Source organism: Excalfactoria chinensis, chromosome 4 (assembly GCF_039878825.1).
Source record: "Excalfactoria chinensis isolate bCotChi1 chromosome 4, bCotChi1.hap2, whole genome shotgun sequence".
In the NCBI taxonomy this organism is placed as follows: Eukaryota; Metazoa; Chordata; class Aves; order Galliformes; family Phasianidae; genus Excalfactoria; species Excalfactoria chinensis.
The window spans coordinates 21,214,624-21,236,415 of record NC_092828.1 but is presented as its reverse complement, the minus strand read 5'-3'; the positions used below and the strand labels follow the sequence as shown (position 1 = coordinate 21,236,415).

Genomic DNA, 21,792 nt, shown 5'->3' with positions numbered 1-21,792 from the left:
ATTCCTTGAACACCTCCAGGGTTGGTGACTCTACCACCTTCCCAGGCAGCCCGTCCCAGTGCCTGACCACTCTTTCAGGGAAGTAGTATTTCCTAATGTCCAGCCTAAATCCCTAAATGGGAGCATGGCACAGCTTGAAGCCATTCCCTCTAGTCCTATCACCTGTTACATGGGAGGACAACCACCAGCTCACTACAACCTCCGTTTGGGTAGTTATAGAGAGAAATAAGGTCTCCCCTGAGCCACCTCTTCTCCAGACTGAACAATCTCAGCTCCCTCAGCCGCTCCTCATATGGCTTCCAGACCCCTCACCAGCTTTGTTGCTCTTCTTTGAACATATTCCAAGGCTTCAGTGACTTTCTTGCAGTGAGGGGCCCAAAACTGGATGCAGAATTCGAGGTGAGGCATCACCAGAGCTGAATATAGGGGGCCAATAATAGTAATTGCACTGCCTCTCCCAAGCTTGTAACAGTATTTGCTGTTTTGTTTTGGTTCTGATGTGGTATGTGTGTGATGTCTGTATTCATCACACAGTTACTTTAAAATCTTTAAGTATCAAGAAAGTTGCTTCAAATAAATGAACTACTCAGTATATTGCTTTTCTGAAAGTAGCAGTCAATGTATTTGCTTTTTCTTAGGTCAGGTTAGTTTCTGGGCTTTTAGAAAATACTCTCATTATTGTCCTTACATCAAGCAAATCTAATACAGAGCCTGATGTTTTATGAATGTGAAGATAGTGGTAAATTACAAGACTGCTTTGCTTGTGATCTGGCAGTTGGCCAAAGCTCCACAGAAATGCCCTCTGTCCCCAGGGGAGGGACAGCTGCTGAAGCAATTTGTCTGATCACAGGATCATTGCAGTGCAGGCTGCCATTGCTTTACATCTCCTAGCTGGAAACCTTTGTCATTGTAGACTGGGGAGCAGGGTGTGAAGGAGGAAGCAAATAGTCTTTCACAGAATCACCAAGGTTGGAAAAGACCTACAAGATCATCCAGTCCAACCATCTTTGCTTCAGTGTGCTTTGCGTAATATTTTGTGTATTTCTTTTTTCCTTTCTGTTTCTGAATTATTTCGAGTCGCTTAAGGGCAGTGTCAAATAGTGCAGATTATGGATAGAATTAGAAGTGGAAATCAGGCAGTCAGTTTCTTCTTTTTAACGTTACTAATGACAACAGCAAAACTTCACAGAAATACGTCCTTTCTAGTTCATTTTTTTCTCTATGATCCACATATGTCACTTGCTTAATTTGTGTATTTATTTCTGTCAAGCTAAGACCATTAAAAAGGCAATTAAATGAGTCTTTTTTTCTTAGTCTAAATAGCACTCATCTTTAAAGGGTGTTAAATACTTCAGTTTTGGTGGTTGTTTTGGTAAACTAAACATGTCACAGTCTTTTAGTTGTGTTGTCCCATTGTACAAGAAGGCTTCTTAGACTCCTTTTGCGGCCATCTTCGGTACCTTTCCCAAATTGAATTGTTGTTTTATGTGTTGTTTTTTCATCATTGGGGGCAATCAGACTGGAGAGGTGTGTTTCAAATTAGCATTTAGTATTTTTAGCATTTCATGAGTAGTATTACTGTTTTTTCCTCGCCTTGCCTGAAAATGCCTCTTCTATTTGCATTTTCATTGTTTCCCTGTCATTGGCTCATAACCTCTTAACAGTTGCTTAATAAATGCCCATCTTCTGTTGTTTCCAGCTGATGAGCTCTTAGTAGCATGAGTTGTTGGTTTTAAACACTAGACACGTGACTATTTACTATTACTAGATTAATTTTTCTTACTTCTTTTCGTGCAATATCCTGTCCTGTGCTGCTGGTCCCTAACTGTCAGTTGTCGTTATTCCTACTTCTAATGCCGCCGTTGTTTATGGGAACAGCAAACAGGGTCAATTATAACGCCATTCTCAGCTAATAAATTCACTCAGGTCCTGTATGTCCTTTCAAGTTGACACTTAAAAAAAAGTCTAAGGAGGAGTGACAGTACTGAACTAAACTCCTTCTCCTCCAACTTATTTCCACGTGGCTCAGTGTGATGCTCTCCTTGACACTCAGTTTGCTTGTAATGTTTTCCCTTGTTTGGAAAGTTGATGGACTTAACAAAGGAAGTTTATTTGGTTAGCGAAGTAATTTTGTAAATTCCTTTTTATGTGTTATCCTGTTTTTCTGAACATCTTTGTCTATTTAGTCTTTCAGAATTGGTTTGTATTATGAAATTCTTTCTATGTCTGGGGTGGTGTTGCTGAATCACCTTTCCTGATAATTAAGTTAATGTTTGCTGTTTTCTGACCATGTGGCATCCTTGTTTGATGTATTTTAAAAGAAAGCAAACAAGACCTGTTGCTAAACGTGTGATTGCAATGTGGGGTATTTCTGAATTCTGAAATAGAAATCATCTGGTCCTTCTGATTTGAATGTTTAGAGGGCTTTTAGTCTGACTGCTGTCAGCCCAGTAATTTCCTTGTTTCCATATTTTCTGGTGGTCCAGCTGATAGGTAAGACTATAACCGGGATGAACCAAGATCTCCCATCATTACTTCTGCAACTGTTGAGAAATATTTTTCCTAGATAAACATGTCTGTAGATTTTACTAATGGTCTTAATCAGAGGTCGTCACTTACTGTTAATATGTAATGGTAACGGCAATCTGTGATATGGCTTAAAACATCTAAGGAAAGGAATAAAAATTCTTCAGTGACAAAATTGAACATTTTAATATTTGGGTGGACTTTGATACCAGTCTTTCTCTTGGCTTTTTTCCTATGCCAGCCATATTCTTGAAGAGAAAGTTAGACTTTTAGTAAGAATTAGGCACTTCCAGGAGAAAAGTGAGCTGAGGTCTGTAGATGTCATCAGACATCTGCGCTTGAATATGGTCAGTATCTCTTCATTTTTCTCCAGCAAGTGTAAGGGATAGCTCAGAGCGACTGGCTTGTGTAATACGTGTTGTTACGTATTCAGGTAAGCACCTCCCAGAAAGCCTTAAATACTTCCATTTTCAGTGTGTTCATAATGCGTAGAGTGACTTAGCAGAGTTCTCACTAGCTGGAATGAAATGGTTTGCAGTTCTGTACTGTCTTTTACGTTATGGAAGTGAAATGCTCCAGCTATGCTTGGAGAGCCTGGGAGGGTGGAATCTTAGTGTGAGAATTTCAAGGTACTATGGTAAAAATAGCAATAATGAACATTTCTAGATCAGTTTTAACACTTAGTGAAGTGCCAGTATGTGATAGCTTACTTAATGTAGACGCATTTAATCAAGGCAGCATTGAATGTAATCTTAAATGTGAACAGCTGTATTTTGTTTACCTTTGCTAGCAATTAGTGTGGAAATCGGGTGCTTAATTGTTCAGAAAAGAGTGGATGATGTTACATTAATATATTCAAATGCTGCTTTTTTGTCTCCTGATTTTTGCACTGGGGACAATTGTCTGTGGTGGAAGCTATTAAGTCTGGTAGGTTTTTACATCAATGGAAATTGCTGCCCTAGCTAGGGTTGGTTCTACTGTATGGCTGGGCATTGCTTAACCAACAGTACTGCACTTTGAAAGAGTGGTGAGTTCCTGTTATGGCTTAATCAGTTTTCTCCTGGAGTAAAAACAGGCTTAGTGTGACAGTAATTCCAGGTTTTCAGTTTTGTAAGCACATTGTTCCAGTACATCCATTTCTAGCTACCACAGTTGTTTCTGGTACCACTGCTGTATGGATTTCATGTTATTATGGTATGGCTATGAGTCTTGTAACTGTGAAAATGTTTGCAGTATGAAAAAACAACCTTCAGAAGATATTACCAGAACTTCCTAATATGCTGCCAATATTTTTTGAGCATTGTGAAACTTGCGTGCTACAGTTGGTTCATTTATTTTCTTATTTCTCTCCAAAGAAAGATGTGATTTAGCAGCTCTTGCTCCCCATGTGTAGGACTCCACGCTTATTTTTGTCGAACCTCATAAGGTTCCTCTCTGCCCAACTCTCTGGGCTGTCCAGGTCTCACTGATGGGCAACATGGCCTTCTGGTATGACAGCTACTCCTCCCAGCTTTAAATGAGTCATCAGCAAACTTCAGTGCGCATTCTGTATCTTCATCCAAGTCACTGATGAAGCTGTGGGACAAGACCACCCCTGTGCTAATCACTGGGGAGCAACTCTAGCTATAAGAAGTGATAGGAACTACTTTTTTTTTTTTTTTCTTTCCTCCTGTCAGACCTTAACACTGAAAGGAACTTATTGTATATTGTCATTTTGGGTTTTTTTTTGTGTTTTGGGAGTATTTGTGACTCATATTCATAGACCAAGACTTTGCATTTAAGTTGTGTAAACACTGGGGAAGGGAATGTAGTAACCATCTTAGAGAGCTTGTGAGAAAATAGAACAGATTGCTACAGAAAGGCAGGAGTGTGTCTCAAAGCAGGCTGCTGTATTTCGTTCTGTTAATGAATAAATGGTTTAATCAAATATGCCATATTTTGTACTTTTAAAGGCTTAGGTTGTCTTCTTGATTATGGTTAGATAACTAATTTTTCAGTTGTGCTAGAGGGCAGGAGTACCAGCCTTGTAACTGATGAAGTTTTGACTGAGTTCTTGGCTTTCTAGCAAATGCTAAGAGCCAAGAATATATTGTACTTAATGTCTGGGCTGTTTTTTTCTCTTCTGTTTCAACAATGAATCTCTTATGTAGATGAGCAGGTGTTTGGAAGTTGTTCTAGGGTGTAATGCCTTAACGGATGCCAGTAGTTGCTTGGCTTTAGAGAGTACTCCTATGGTGTGTGATTGTAGATACAGTTAGTTACATGTAATCAAGAACTAGATAGAATCGTTGAACTTTGACAGAATCAACAGATCCTGTAGGGTGTCTGTAAATGCAAGTCTTCAAAAATATTAATTACATTTTCCTGGAATGCTCTGCCATTAATTAGCAAGATGTACATGATGCTTTTAACTACTGCACTATCCTTTGTAGTTAATTTACTTATATTAATTCTTTTGTGTGTGTGTGTGTGGTATGTGTTTTATATACCCCATACATATGATTTCTTATTTGCACTGTTTGGGCATCTGGGATTCTAGGTAAAGACCAGGGCATTATTCCATTTGGGTGTTGTGTGTGCTCCCAACAGGACATCATGCACCAAAGACTTTATAATAAAACAAAAGTCAATACACAAATACAAACAGATATGAGACTAAAAAGAAACAATGGACAAAACATAGATCGTGCACTGAATAACAGTTGCAACTTGCCAATGGCCCAATTACTACCCCAGTGTTGTTTGTAAGAGGAAAGAAGTATCCAGGAGCTCTTTGCAGGAAAGTAGAATGGGGCTTATGGATGTTTGCTGGCAACTCCTTCTGAAAACAAGAGAGCCATGGGAAGATCCACAAACTGTTAGTTTTCAAACAGGTAACAGTGCCGAAGACTAGTTCCATTATTTTAATCCTGGAATATTTCAACACTTTGGTACCAAGTGAGAACATTGTGCAAGTTTTTGCAGCGCTGCACTGCCTTGCCTTGCCTGGTCTTGACATCTCAGAGGAGGCACTTAGGCAAGACTTCTGTGACTTGTCATATGGTTAAGAGAACTGCATGAGTGATTTGAACCCCAAAGGGTATTATGTTTATGAAGCTTATGATACCTACAAGCACAGAGGAGATACGACTTGAGAGAGATGAAAAGGTTGCTTATATAGGTCATCCACACTGGAAGGATTCTTAGTGAGACAAGTTTACATGGCATGGATACAATTTATCTTTGACCTCCAAACCCACAGATGTTTCTGTTCTTTTTACCCTGTTCTTAAAGCCTTCAATAATATGGTTATCTGAATCAATACTTAACAACGGTTACTGTTACATTTTTCCTCTGTGTAATTCAGAGTATTCCATGTCCTGCCACCAGCAGTCAGAGGTGGTTACTTTTCTTACTGAAAGAATCTGGTAGACTTTGAAGTCTAGGTTTTCAGTTTGTTTTTAAACTCGGACCTAAGAAGGACAGGTGATCTGTGACACTGTAACAGGGAGAGCTGTGCTGTCAGCAGGAAGAAGGCAAGCAAGAGTTTAGTTGGAGTTGTGTTTTTGTTCTTTCAGCTAATGCTTCTAAGTATAGCTTAAGAATAATCTCAGGGAAACAAGCTGATATAAGTAGAATTGGGATTTTTGTGGGCAGTAGCTTTCAGGTTCTTTTTGCTCTTCCCACCCACCTTGATTTTTGGTGTTCCTATATGTTAGATCACGAGACAGTCACAGAATCATAGGAGTTGGAAGGGACCTCCAGAGATCATCGAGTCCAACCCCCCAGTGATGATGTACATTCATAGAAACTGACGAGTTTTAAGTAACAATGCAGGGAAGGTTACAATTAAACATCTGATTAATAAGCCCTACTGTGTTTAAAACTGAGTTCAAAATGCAGGGTGGGAGTGAAGCGGAAAGACTGTTTTTGTGTTGGAAGTGTGGCCTTCTTACTAAAGAAGAAACAACCTTATTATCATTTGAATGACATAGTAACAAAGGAATCGTGGCAAGCATAAGAGGTGTGTTTATTAGCTTTGTGAGTTCAGTCTTATGTTTTACTGTTAATATTCTACAGGCTAGACTTGACCCATCAATTTACCATTCATTTTTCTTATCTCTCTTCTATATGTGTACTGTCTGTATATTGGGTATACAGCCTCCTATGGCTCTCCTTCACTCTGAGAGTACAAGTACGTGAAAAGGCAGGACGCACAGATTGATTTAACTCAGGTCATAATAACATATTTACCTGTGGAACATTGTCTGCAGTTCTGTGCTGGTATCCTCGAGGTTGTCAAATAGGGACATTAAAGGACAAAAAGACAAGTTAAACCTGTGGCTCTTATTTTTTCAGACTAAATTCTCACTTTCAGTTTTGCCAATAGATTATGTTGACATTATAAAATCCCAGTGAAATGAAACATTTAAAAGTAATTTTGATGGCATTTCGTGGGAACTAGTAGTTCTTTACTGTGCTAGAGGAAACAAGGAAAAAACATAGTTTTTTTCATTATATATAAAAGAGTATAGATGCAGATTGGAGTATGGGAGTATGCAGAGTTGGATGTTTTACGTGAGGGATGAAATGGTTATCTGGTATCTAGTTCATTTAATTCAGATAAAAGGATTGTGTGCATGTAAAGTAGCGGTTGGGCTCTGTGCCTTGATACAGCCAGTGTAAGACTGTCTGCTTGTAGGCTGGTACAGCTGATTGCGCAGCTGCACTACCCTGCCCATATTTTAGGCCAGCTGGCTGAGATGACTTCCAGCTCCTCCTACTGAGGCAAGTCCTCACACTGAAATGATTTAGGGCTCCAAGTTCATCAATATGTAGCATTTTGTGCTGCACCTCAGGTTCATATTGCCAAAATGAGAACAGCTGCAAAACGTTTTTTAAGTGTTTTAGTGTAAACCATCAAGTTCACATTTAGTTTAGTAAGCATTTAAGCATCAGAGTAATGCTATTCTCTTTCTGATGTTTGTGCAAACAAAAAGTTGCATTACTGCAACTCAGTAGTCTAAAACATACTGATATTGTTTCATCTCTTTAGAAAGTATTAGGAATGAGATCTAGTTGCTCTCTACAACTACCTGAATGGAGGTTGTGGTGAGGTGAGGATAGGCCTCTTTTCCTGCATAACTAGTGACAGGACTGGAGGGAATGGCCTCAAATTGTGCCAGGGGAATTTCATATTGAATATTAGAAAAATTTGTTCTTTGAAAGGGTAGTGAGGTGCAGGAATGGGCTGCCCAGGGTGATGGCTGAGTCACCATCCCTGGAGGTGTTCAAGAAACACTTAGATGTGGTACTAAGGGATGTGGTTAATGGGGAAGTGGTGAGTGGATGGTTGAAAGGGATGACCTTGGAGATCTTTTCTAACCTTGGTGGTTCTATGATTCTGTGAATAATAGCTGGAAACATTCAAATGAGGTTATTTTTTTTTTCCCTCTATTTTCCAGATGGTGGTAAAAACGTTCATGGATATGGACCAGGACTCAGAAGACGAGAAACAGCAGTATCTCCCATTAGCCTTGCACCTTGCATCTGAATTCTTCCTCAGGAATCCCAATAAAGATGTGCGCCTCCTTGTAGCATGTTGCTTGGCTGATATCTTTCGTATCTATGCTCCTGAAGCTCCATATACTTCCCATGACAAACTTAAGGTAAATAATGGCTTTATCCCTGCCTCACTCTCCTGTTGCAAATAAAAATTGTTCAGATTTTTTTTTTTAATGCATTTATACTGATACTCAATTTTATTAAAGAGATCTTGCTTTGGTCCCGTGAGTCAGTGGAGTGTTTTAAAGACCTGAAATGCATTGTTGGTAGATTTCTGTCAGGGCCTAAAATATTTTATATCATGAGGCTGTTAAAGGGAGTAGGTGTCAGTACTAACAGGTTGTATTTTCATTCTCTGTGGAATCTAACTTGTAAATGCCTTCTTGTGTTTTGACAGGACATATTCTTGTTTATTACAAGACAATTAAAAGGCTTGGAGGACACAAAGAGCCCTCAGTTTAACAGATACTTTTACTTGTTAGAGGTAACATAATAATTGAAACTTTTGGTAGATGCTGCTTGCTCTATGATTCTAAGAAATGTAATTGATCTTACCTCAGATCTGCCCGATTTACAGCTGTTTGTAGTGTAAATGATAGCAGACAAATGTTCAATAAGTTGCTTGTTTTAGCAGTTAAAATTTCATAGGTATTTAATGAGTTCATGCTGCCTATAGTTGAGGCTGTGTTAAAATGATTGGTATTTATCAGTGTTTAGCCTTTATCTTGCAATTTTAGGCATCGTTGTTTGTTTGTTTGTTTTTTGTATTGTTTACCCTTAAGGTTTTATTACCTTGTAAAGAGAAAAAATTAATTGCTGTTTAAAATGCAAATATTCTTATATTGATGGTGGGACTAGAAATGTTGGGATCAGTTTATATTTAGAAAGTGCTTTGTTTTAAAATATTAATTTAAAAAAGAAAAAAATCCAAAAAAACCAGCACTGTTTCATACCATGAATCCAAAATAAGTTTAGATATAACCTTACTATGTTAACAGTTTCTGTCAATCTGCTTTTGTACCTAATAAATCAGATGGTTCTCTAATTTTTCTTGTAGTTGTATACTGCAAAGCCCCTTTGTGTTAAGAGCTGTATATATGCAAAGCAAATATCCAGTCTCTTTCTCCAAAGGGTTTTTTATTGTATAATATTTTTATCTGAATAGAAGAAAAATTAACTAATATGATTATACTTAAGTGATTTGCAAAGTTTTAATATCCTGAATATCCTATTTTTGTTTTAGAATTTAGCTTGGGTTAAATCTTACAACATCTGCTTTGAGTTGGAAGATTGCAATGAAATTTTTATTCAGCTTTTTAGGACTCTTTTTTCAGTTATCAAGTAAGTTGAATCACTTCAATTTTATTAAACTGTCAAAATATCATCAGATTTGGGGATAGACTGAATCCTTACGTAGCCTACAAATGAATAGATCTGAACAGAACAAGCCTCCCTTCCTCCAAATGAGGAGATAATAGGAAAGCAAATGAGTACAAATTACTGGCAATATAGAGAGGCGTGTTTCTAAAAGCAGACATTTCTGACTTGTTAAAATTTCTATGTTGCAGTGGTATACTTCATTCTGACTTATGTGCATTTTTATTTCTGTGGTTGGATGTTTGCTTCTCTTTGGTTTCCCTTCTTAAAGCAAAGCTAGAGTATTCTAGGCTTTTGAATATTTCTAGAACAGAGGGAAGTCAGAATGGTTATGCTGATATTTTCAACAGTTGAAAATGCAAGAGCTGAACACTGTTTAGTGTTAATCCATTGCCTCTTGAAGGGCTATTAGTATTTGTCAGTGTCTGAAAACTTTGACTTGATAATATGCTTTTATCTTCTTAGTAATAGCCACAACCAGAAGGTACAAATGCATATGCTGGATTTGATGAGTTCTATCATCATGGAAGGCGATGGAGTAACTCAGGAGCTGCTGGACTCCATTTTGATTAACCTCATTCCTGCACACAAGGTCTGTAAAGTAAAATATTATAACGGTATATCATTATAACAATTTTAATTGCCTTTACCTTGCTTGTATCTCTGCTCGCTTCAGGTCAATCATGACAGTTGTAGTTTTTCAAGCCTTGTTACTGCAGACTGAAAATTATCATTAGGATTTGTTTTGTGCTGTTTCTTAGCTGTGTCTGGATTACTCATTAAGAAATTCTGTGCTGAACAGGAACAAAGCACACATTTTTACTTCCAACAAATATATGTATTGGAAATGTATATTTGTTTCCATATATTTATGGATGATGCCATTTTTATGGGTGATGCCATTTTTACTTCCAATAAATATATGTATTGGAGACATAAATATATTTATATTCTTATATAAATATATTCATATATTTCCCCAGGCTTCTGTGGAGACATGTTTCTTGCCTCTACTTGTCAGTCAGATTCTCTTCCACCTCCCTGTTATTTTTTTTCCTGCTTCTTTCCCATCTTAAGCTTTTGTCTTAATAAATCCTATTCTTACCTAAAGCGTATTCGTTTTCTAGTTCAGCTAATTGCTTTTAAGTCTCTGTACTCTTTTATGAAATCCATGTTTTCAACTTTACTCGTAGGGTTCCACATCCCTTTAGTTGTAAGTGACCCTCTTTTTCTGTGACAGGTCATACGTACATGAAGCCATGAGATGCAGTGTTGTAGTATCAGCTCCTTTCTATTGACAGCAATGTGATGATGTATTATTAGAATCCCTAATGGCAGAAGAGGCCTCTTAACTATGGAAGGGTTATTTTAAAATACACAGATCTTTCTGAATTGTTTGTAATCAATTACAGGCAGTAGAGATCAGAAGTATACTGAAGCATAGGTGTCAATGGCAGGTGCCGAATGATGCTTTGCTCTTTGGATACAAAGACCTAGTAGACTGTGTGCAAATAAACAATTTGTTGTAACTGCTTCATGTAAGCAAAGTAAAAATAATATGATTCTTTAGCATACATATTATTTTATTCATATAATTTTGACTACTGAGGGAAAGTGTAAAAACTGAGAAGAGGGAGGCAAAAGTCAAGTAAATATTGGGATATGCAACTTACTAAACAGCTTTTAGTATCTTTTATATCACTGATCGTCAGCCCTCTGACTGACAAAGTAATAAATATGCTGCACTCAGAGTCCGGTTTCATGCTTTTGTCAGCAATTTTGTCTGTCTTAACCTTTGTTTGTTACCCATAGCAGAAGAACTTTAACTGCTGCTTTACGTGGTACTTAACGAAAAAAACAACCAACCAGGTTGTTTTGTTTTCTCTGCCAAGCAGAGTTTGACTGTAGTAATTGTTCTCCTTTCATGCGCAGATCTCTGACAAAAATTCTAGGATTATATTAATAGTTTGCCCTTAGTTAACATAAATGAAAACCACCACTGATTGCATGAAAAACAGAGTTGATTTTCTGGTACAGAATTTATAACAATACTTTTACACCTGTGTGAAGCAGGTGATTAGCTGTTCTCTGCTATACATTATATAGATACCAACGTGGCTGGACTATTGCATTTAATGGAAGTTCATCTTTGTAATAAAGTTGGAATGTGTATTTTAGATTATGTATTCTATTCCTTTTTCAAACAAACAAACTCATCTGCATTGTTTAAGAGGATAATGCAATTAAAAAGAAATATACCAATACTTAGACATGAAGTATTTCAGCATCTAAATGATACTCATTTGTACTTTCATTATCAATAAAGTGGCTTTAATATATATTGTTCTTTTATCTGTGTGTGCTAAGAAGACTCTCCTCTTCTGAATGTAGCTTTTTCACAACAAACAGTACATCACAGCTCAGAAGATATGTGGCATCAGGCTGTAGTTGTTTTTTATTCATTTCAAAACCAGCACTTTCAGTTTGTTAAGTGATTTGTTCATTTGTGTATTTATTTATTCACGCTGCTCTTGACAAGGCTGTTCCTTAAAAATATATATATATATATTTCATGTATTTTAGATCTGGGGTTTTTTTATTGTTGTTTGTTTCTTTGTTTGCATCTTCTACATCGTTGCCTATCCAGACATTCAAGGTTTTATGCTCTGCCTAATAGATTGGTTATTTTATTTGAAGAGCCAAATAAAATATACTTTTATATACATTTGGCAGTTCTTCAGTTTAACACAAACATACCTACCAATGTGATTTTTATTGTGGTCTGATATGGAGAGAAATTATTTTGTTTAGTAGTAAGAGTCTGTGAAGAGTTTATACAAATCAGTCTGGATGAAGAAGTTGTTTGAGCCTTTGGTCATTTGTTTCTCCTTAATATAGGTTGATGAGAGCTTTGTTTTTGTCATCTTGTCAGCTAAAAGAACGTGAGGGAATCATTCTCAGTGTAGACTTGCCAAATACAATCTTTCTAATAGTTGATCATCCTTATGCTTTTTTATCTGTGTTTTATTTGCAGTAGTTCATAATTTTCAGGGCAATCAGCTGATCCACCCTTCTCTCTGTCTTTTTTTTATTGCTATTCTTTATCTTCTCTCTAAGCTGCATTAATCCCTAGATGAGATGATATATTGCATATATATCATGCATATACATGGATTTTGTGACAGTCACGTTTTTTCTTGCATTCCTTACCTTGCTTGAGATAAATAAAAACGATGTTTAGATATGTAGATTTGTTGTGTTTCAAAACGGTTTACCTGAAAAGACTGCAGACACCTGGGTGTGACAGGTTTGGTGCACGATACTTACCAAAGTATGGAATTGGGATAATGTTTCTTTGAAATTTTTAATGATTGCATGTTAGAACATTTCTTTAGTTACTCGTACAGTACTAGAGGTGACAACAGGACTGATAACATCCTAGAAGACTTTTCAGGTTTAGATTTATCGTGTATTGAAAAAATAAATAAAATCTTATGTCTGCAGTGGTGTAGTTAATATAACTGAGCTTTGATTGCTTTGAAAATAAGTAGATAGGTGGCAAAACATGTTTGACTTAAAATCATAGTCTTTTAAGGCTGAGAGAGAAATGTGAAATAATTCAGTTAGTCTTTCTTTAAAACTTTATATCCCTCCCCGCCCCCTTTTTTTTTTCCAGAACCTTAATAAGCAAGCATTTGATCTTGCAAAAGTCCTGCTGAAAAGGACCGTCCAGACCATTGAACCGTGCATTGCCAATGTATGTATATTAATTCATGTTTACTGCAACTAACGATTGTGCTTGTTGATGTTTTGATTTATTGGAGGTTTGTGTATTTAAAAATGATGTTTATAAAAGTCTATTAAGCACTTCAGACTAACAGCTCATTCATAGATTTTGTCTGTCCTAAACTTGTTTTAGTCAGAAAGACTGGATGACTTGAGTTCTTTACAGGGCTTCTTTCTACTATTTTTGGTGAAGATCAGTATTATTATGTTCTATGGAATTCTTAGAAGTCAGAATAGGTTAAAAAGAGAATTAAGTAAATTCATGAGACATTAAGTGTGTAGAAGTTGAAGATATCTCGCTAACAAGAACCACTTTCCAATCCCCATTTCTTTACACTTTTGTAATTGCTCCTAACTGGAAACAGGATAGTAGGTAGAGCAATTGTTGAGTTACTATTATTCCCAAGTTCTTGCTTAAGTGTATAGTAGCTTTATAGCACTTGTATTCCTCAGACTGTATCATCAATCCATACTACCTAATTGGAAGCATATCAAGCACATTCAAACATTGCAAATCCATCTGAAATCGTTCATATTTTGGGCTACCTTTTTGTTTGTTTTTGTTTTGTTTGTTTCTTTTCTGATACCATCAAATACTGGAAGACCTGTCATAGTCATCTGGCATTCTTTAAAATGGTCCCTTCCAACCTAATTTGTATGATTCTTTGAAGGATGTTTTGTCTTTAATTTGTTTGAGCCAAAAATCCTAAGGGTGAAAATATACGATGTACTAAAAATGTACATTCGGTACCTTCTAAAAGAATTAAAATATAAACGACGTTAACATTAAAATGTGTTTTTAGCAGTGTTTATGCCAATGATGGAACAGGGAGGCAGGAAAGAAGGGGACAGCAGACTCTTTAGCAGGGACTGTGGTGATATAAGACAAGGGGAAATTATTTCAAACTTAAGTATGCTAGATTTGGGTTCAGTTTAAGATTGAAGTCTTTTACAATGAGGGTGGTGAGGTACTGACGCATATTGCCCAGAGAGGTGGAGGACGCCCCATCCCTGGAGGCATTCAAGGCCAGGTTAGGTGGAGCTCTGAGCAACCTGATTGAATTGTAGGTGTCCCTGTTCATTGCAGGGGATTAGACTAGGTGGCCTTTAAAGGTCCCTTCCAACTCTTAAGTATCCTGTGATTCCATGATTCTATGAAATCTGCTAAATAATAATGCTTTCATTCTAGTTTTTTAACCAGGTTCTGGTACTGGGAAAGTCTTCAGTAAGTGACTTATCAGAGCATGTATTTGACTTGATACAAGAGCTTTTTGCCATAGATCCTCACTTACTGCTGTCTGTCATGCCCCAGCTTGAATTCAAACTGAAGGTAGGTTGCAATGTAGCTTGGGACAAGTAATAAAATTCAAATGGAAATATTGAAGTGTGAGTTGCTGTAGATGAATAAGCGTTCATTAGCATGATGGAAATTGTAGTTGTCATTTTTGTTTAATATTATATTTGTTGTTAAAATAAAGGCACCAAGGCATTAAATACAACTGTGTACTTTCTATGCTTACAAATGTGTACACACAAAATATAAAATCATTGAAGTCATAACTTCATATGGTCTAGTGTGAATGCTGTATGTTCTTAATCTTTGGATTTCACTTGAAGTTTGTGAAGTATTGGGATGTGACTGGCTTACCTCATGGAATGCAAGGCTGCCAGCTTCCATATCAATTTGCAGTATTTCAGTTTGTGAAATAATGTTTTAATAATAGAGGAATTTTTTTCCAGATATTTTGTCGTGTTCTTAATAATCAGCCATAATTCAGCTGACTGATTGTGAATCTTTGGAGATAGTTAATGTTTCCTTTTGTTTTGTTTTTAAATTAGAAAGGTGTGTGGTAAGACTGTAATCAGATAGGGGAAAGAACTGTGAACTGTGTTTGCACACGTAGGGTTCTGACAATGAAAAATAAGGAACAGGTAACCAATGAAATTACATCAGTTTATTTTAGTATCTTTTATTTGTGCACATCTTTGAAAATCTTAGATGCTGTTTATTTTTCACGTGCATAGAAGTCTTAAGTATGTTTTAAAGTGAAAATGAGACTGTTTGCTGTTGAAATTGTTAGAAATGCATTTTACTCAAACTGGGTTATAGGTTTGTTTTTATTCCTGAAAGGCATTTTCAAACCGTAGTCTTCTAATCAATTACTAATATTTTAAACTTTGGGCTTATATACAGGTTGTGTGTTTGTATTTAATTATATTTATTTAATAATCTAATTTAATTAGAGTGGTTGGAGTTTATAAAAAAATATTTCAAACTTTATAGTCTAAACGATAAAAACAGAAGGCAATGGAAGCCATAGACTGTTATTAAGATATCACAGGTAATGAATTGCAGTTTCTTTTTCATTTTTTGATTTTCAGAGCAATGATGGAGAAGAACGTTTGGCTGTTGTTCGACTTTTGGCTAAACTCTTTGGCTCTAAAGATTCCGATCTGGCCACACAAAATCGCCCTCTTTGGCAGTGCTTTCTTGGGCGGTAGGAGAAATAGTGACAGAATTCTGAATTTTCATACTTGTGCTGAATTTTCCTGATAGTGTTTTGATTTTGTGTTGTTAGGGAATGTAACTGTAATTGAACAAGTTTTTTCATTAAGTCTTTGAAGCAGAGAGTTGCATAGGGTTACATATTGGAATAAAAAGCCTGTATGACTACTGCTATATTCCTATGAGGATATGGATTAGATAAACAGCTACATTAGATGCATGGCATAAATTACACAGTATGAAATTCCAGCCAATACTGTCATGTTTACTGTTCAGCTGTATCTGCAACTATTTGTTTTATTTGGCATTTATCTTCTGAATGAGGTCACTTACTTTAAAGTAAATACAGAAATTCATTGTTGAAAAAGCAAATGTTATTAAATGGTACATGTTATATGGACATATACACACATTCTTTATAATTTCATATATTTATATAGTATTTGTATACATATAAAATATTTTCTATATAGTGATGATTGATGGTGAATGTATGATGGGGAGAAATTTGTCACTGAATGAAAACAAATGGACCAACATTTCATCTGCAATATAGTGTGTTTATGCTTTAGTTTTAGTTCTGACTTTATTTCATAAGTAGTAACAAACTTATCTGAGGTACATTATGAAAACTAGATGATCATTATGGTCCTTTTCAACCCAGGCCATTCTATGATTTTATGCTTCCAAGATTATGAAAATAAATTGGGAATGTTTGTAGTGTATTATTTTGTCATCTAAAAGCATTCCAATAATTAATGGGACATACTACCAACACATGTTAGTACATAGAGAATAATCTTGATTTGCAAGGCTAATTAAAAATTAACATTCATAGTCTTCTGTCTCTCTAGGTTCAATGATATCCATGTCCCTGTGAGATTAGAGAGTGTGAAATTCGCCAGTCATTGTTTAATGAACCATCCAGACTTAGCAAAAGACCTCACTGGTGAGATGCTTCTACTGGTATTTAGAATGATTTAAGAAATGAGCAGGATAGAATGTAGTTACTTCTGTACGTAACAGTAAAGTTCTAAAATGTATCAGTCCAATGCTTGACGCTGAATGGAGAAGCTTACTAATGTGTGATTGCTTTCCACTGAAAACAAGCGTATGAGGAAAAAGCATGCATGTGCATGGAATGCATGACACTGTGTGGCCTCTGTTGCAATGAATCCTCAAGAAGCTACCCATTGCAGCTTTAAAGTATTTTCAGATTCTATAGCAAGTTTTGCCACACAAAGGCAAATATTCTGCAACGTAAAGAATTATTTTCAAAAACAGTCGATGTGTTCCTCAATTCTCTTTTCCATTGAGTCTAGAAAAAGTTTGTTCCTTCAGTTCCTCATCATTCTAACTATGAGCAGAATTTCGGATGTAACCAAAATATTGTTCTTTTTTGATACAAGCTAACTTTTAGCAACAGCCAATTATTTATAAATTATTTATCTTCTTAGCTCTTTGGAAATAAATCTTTGTTTTATCTTTTTCTTTTCTTCCCCTTTCTCATTTTAGTTTCAGTGCATTCTAAGCAGCTTTCTTTTGCATAATTGCCTGTTGCAAATAAGATTATTGTCATCGTATGAATGAATATATGAATTCGATTTGTAATTATTATTAAGTTGCGGTATGTGTGCAAAAAGCCAAACTTCTCATTGTTTCTGATTGTACCAGAATATTTGAAGGTTAGGTCACATGACCCAGAGGAAGCTATTCGACATGATGTTATTGTTACAATTATTACTGCGGGCAAGAGAGATCTTTCTTTAGTCAATGACCAGCTGCTTGGCTTCGTAAGGGAAAGAACACTAGACAAACGAGTAAGTGCTAATACTTTGTTTTCAAGAATGTCTTTGCCTTTAATGTTATTGATAAAAGTGAAAACAAGCATAAAAAAACCCACAGAAATAGAGAATCTTAAGGTTAACTATTAACTAGAATACCCTGGGGAAAATTTCATCTTAACAAAGATAGCCATATTATGGAAACACCAATCACACGATGTCAGGCAAGTACAGTCATTGTTTTATGAGGAATACTGTAAAAACATAGGAGTTGCAACCTAGATTTGGGGCAGAGGACTCTACAGCCCAGTATAATTCTCACAGTGGTTGGTTCTGGCTTACATCAATTTGTCTTCTAAGGTTTTCTTCAGTCTACTTGATTGTGTTCATCCCATCTTTCAATGGAACTTTCTCCCTTGAATTTAGAAAGTTCTTCCTTTCACCTGTTTGTACTTGTTGGTGTCCCTGGTGCCTTGTTATGTTTAATGCATGCGTGGGGGAAAAAGTAGTTCTTAAATTGTAGTTCTTGCATCGTATAAAATAAAAATAATTTAAAAAACCTATCCCACTTACAATTAACAAATATGTATACCTTGTATTCTCCACTCCTCTGCTTTCCAAGATAAAGACTCATGTGACTGACCTCCATACAGGTCATTTCATACCTTGCCTGTTTGTTCTGCAGTCCTGGTGGAATCAAGGTACCCAGACTCAGCCTGGCATTCAAAATACGTACAATATTGTGTACATTCTTAGTGACAGAATTTTTTTCTTATTCCTTAACATTGTTTGTCTTTTGCACTACCTCTGAGTACTGAGCTCACAACTTTGGAGAACTTTCATATGACTTCAGTATCTTGCATTGTATTCTAGTGCTGTTCATGCAGTTAGTGCAGGTGGTGGGAAAACCTGATTGTAATCTGAATTTATTTTATGTTGTAATGGTTCAGTAGCATAAAATTTTTCTATAGTTATTTATCATAGCCTTAGATTTGACTACCTCAGTCATCCTTTATCAACAAATTTTATGTTTAATGTTCAGTTTGTTTTTTATGTTTAATGTTCAGTTTGTTTTCTAATTCTTTTCATTAAGTGACACAGATTCCCTCCTGATTCCATCTGTAGATTCCCTTCATTGTACCAGCCATTTGTTTCCGCCTTTTGACTCCTATGCTTTAGTTGGTAATTTCTGGGGGTTTCAGGGAGTTTTACTGCCATCCCTGTGGCCTGATATAATTAAGTTTTTGTTAGATGTAACTTCCCTTTATGTAAAGCATAATGATTAATTCTCCTAATTTTTTTATTTTTTTATTTTTTAATTCTGTTGTCTGCACTTTATTGCTCTTACTGTTTTGTTTCAGTCTGTTTTCCCATTCAAAATCACATTTTCTGATATGGGACATTCTTTCTCTTGGAATCCTTTTGTGAAAAATCATTTCACGTTTGCCATATTCAATTTTTCCTGGACAATTGTTCAATCTGTTCATTGACAGACTGCTGTAATGGAATAGTTAGTATTTGATGCATCATTTCTAAATTCCTGCAGAAATCATGGTTAGGATACCATCTGCTCTTAATGATTTTGTTACTGCTTCCTAGTTAATCTATTTTAAAACATCTTCTGATGACACTTAAATTAAGAATCCTTCTCAGACTGTTCTCTTGGAATAAAATTGGGTTTCAGCCCTACAAAGGGATCTTGAATGCTTCCTGTTTCTGGAGTCTTTGATGAACTTGTTTTAGTGTACATGCTTACAATGCCAGTACTGAAACTGCCATGGTTTATCACGGTTTTACATTCAACTTCATCAGGGCTTATATGTTTTCCGGTTTTCACTGTTTTGGACGTGGCTCAATAATGTTTTGGAGGGTGGTATTTTAATAATAGGCTTGACAGTACTATGTAGCAATATCCTTATTTGTTGTTGTTGGCTTGTTTTGTTTTTTTTGTTCCTGTTTGGTAGGCAGCATTATTTCTATATACCACACCATTCTAGATAATCCCTTTAATTCTTTTATAATGGCTTTCTCCTTTTTACATTCACATGTTTTGATGAGAATCTTGCTGTAATGGGAAGAAAGGGATTTGTCATGTTTATACCTAATAAATCTGATTTTTGGATATATTGTATTCACTATTATAAAGCAATGCTTTGTCCCTGCAGTATGACCTTACTCAGTGTTCAGGCGTGATTCAGACCACTTCCTTTTTCAGCCATTAGACAATTATCCCCCCAAAAGTTACTTATGAGATCTAGAATGCTTAGGCTGACTACCACTTCTCACTGGCACTTCCAACTAGTCACAGTGAGATGATAGTTTCCTTAGCATGAACCAACTCTTAGTTCTAACTCCTCGTTTTCTGTATGTACTAAAAAACAGTGTGGCTGTTGTCAGCTGTTATTGTTTGTTTTTTAATTTTGTTATTATTCTTAATTCTGTGGTAGGAATAGATTAACTATTCCAACAGGTAAGGTATTTTCATGATCAGTTTTGTAACTCAGCCTTGCAGTCTTTGGTGAGGGAGTTTTACTAGTTAACCAAGATTTTCCATGTAGACTATTATGTGGGACATACTATTCTCTGTCTCAATTAATGCTTCATCTGTTCTGAAATGGTTTCTTCTCGTTTCTTTGGCAAGTCAGTGTAGGAGGGCCTGTAGATCCTGTCAGAGTGTTTATTAATGGGACATTTCCTGTTCACATGACTGGATGAAGTAGCAACCACCAAAAACTGGACACTGCGGGCAGCTCTCTCTCTCTCTCTCTCTCTCTCTCTCTCTCTCTCTCTCTCTCTCTCTCTCTCTCTCTCTCTCTCTCTCTCTCTATATATATATATATATATATATATATATATATATATATATATATATATATATTTTAGTACTTACAGTGATTACCTCAAAGCTCTGGCAAAATGAGGTTCTCTTACTGTTGTGGAAAGTGGTCTCATAGTTGAAGCCATAGCAAGCTCAGCTAGGCCTAAAGTACAGATTCCTAGACAAGTTTACTGTTTGATGAAAAAAAGCTGCTACCTCTGCTCAGTGCCCAACTCTGAATATATAAATCTTCCAAGCCCTGACTTAAGAGAGCACTCATTCAGACATGCCTGTTAAGCTCTACTTATCTTTTAATACCAACAGACTCGTTTTTTCTTTGCTCAGTACATGGGAGCAACGGATTACTCTTTACAGATAATACCTTGCATAGAATAGAGAAGAAACAAATGGATAATATGAAGTTTAATTTAGAAACGCTTTATTTTTCAGTGTTTGCAGAGCAGAATGTGGCCATTTTGTTTTTTGCACTTCTACATATTTATTGTATTTTGTATTCTTGATACCTCCTTACCAAAACTACTTACCCCTCTCCTTCTCTTCCTTCTCAAGTGGCGAGTAAGAAAAGAAGCTATGATGGGTCTTGCCCAGCTATACAAGAAATACTGTCTTCATGCCGAGGCTGGAAAAGATGCTGCAGAGAAAGTGAGCTGGATAAAGGATAAACTTTTGCACATATATTATCAAAATAGCATTGATGACAAGTGAGTCAACCTAAGCCTTCCTAATTTTAATTGTACAGTGATAAGAGATGCTCTGAAAATGGAAATATGTGCTTATCGTGAAAAATCTGTTATATCGCATTCTATACACGTGGGTTTATGTATATTAAACTAATAATTGCTAAGATATATTAAGACCTCCAGGATGGTTGCATTGTCTCTTCATCATGTATCTATGTACTGATGGAACTATGTCTGCTATGATGGTAAACTGTCATTAACTAACCTCTGTATGGAAAAAAGCCATCAGATTTTGCTTTTATTATGCTTTTGCGTTTGTCTTTTTTTTTTTTCTCAGAGGTTAGCATGTTAAAACAACAATTTGTGAGTACCGGATGTGGCACATATGTTCCACAGTGACATCTCCTTTTGTTAGACTACATAGAAATTAACCCTTTAGTCATAATAGAAACTGAAGAAATGTCAAGGAGTGCTTCCACCATTGTCTAATTTTTCCTGTTTATCACTCAGTCCCTTTAATTTTTGAAATACTATTTTTGGCTTGGGAGAGAAGGTATTTTGGCTCAGATTTTGGAAGATAGCTTTCAGCTCTTACTTCTTTGTCTTTGCACAAGAAAAGTCAACCTATGCAGACATGCAATGATGGAAATTGAACTTAGATTTCTAACGTAGCAGACGTGGAATCCAACCATATCTTTATAGTGTTTTTTAGCATCTTGCATATACAGTCTACTACCTCAGTATGTTGCA

General features: G+C 36.1%; 1 protein-coding gene across 5 annotated transcripts in view; it reads left to right on the top strand.

Annotated features, from left to right (window-relative positions):
* PDS5A (PDS5 cohesin associated factor A) overlaps positions 1-21,792 on the top strand; it is a 72,601-nt gene that overhangs the window by 22,785 nt on the left and 28,024 nt on the right. For all 5 annotated transcript variants that reach the window (XR_011903457.1, XM_072335763.1, XM_072335762.1 and 2 more), the window contains exons 3-12: positions 7,971-8,174; positions 8,468-8,554; positions 9,314-9,411; positions 9,913-10,039; positions 13,124-13,204; positions 14,423-14,563; positions 15,616-15,731; positions 16,594-16,688; positions 17,414-17,559; positions 20,912-21,063. Coding sequence is in view for 4 of the 5 variants with exons in the window: in XM_072335763.1 (XP_072191864.1) it covers positions 7,971-8,174; positions 8,468-8,554; positions 9,314-9,411; positions 9,913-10,039; positions 13,124-13,204; positions 14,423-14,563; positions 15,616-15,731; positions 16,594-16,688; positions 17,414-17,559; positions 20,912-21,063 (1,247 nt within the window). In the remaining variant the exon portion in view is untranslated. The remainder of the gene's footprint in view (positions 1-7,970; positions 8,175-8,467; positions 8,555-9,313; positions 9,412-9,912; positions 10,040-13,123; positions 13,205-14,422; positions 14,564-15,615; positions 15,732-16,593; positions 16,689-17,413; positions 17,560-20,911; positions 21,064-21,792) is intronic.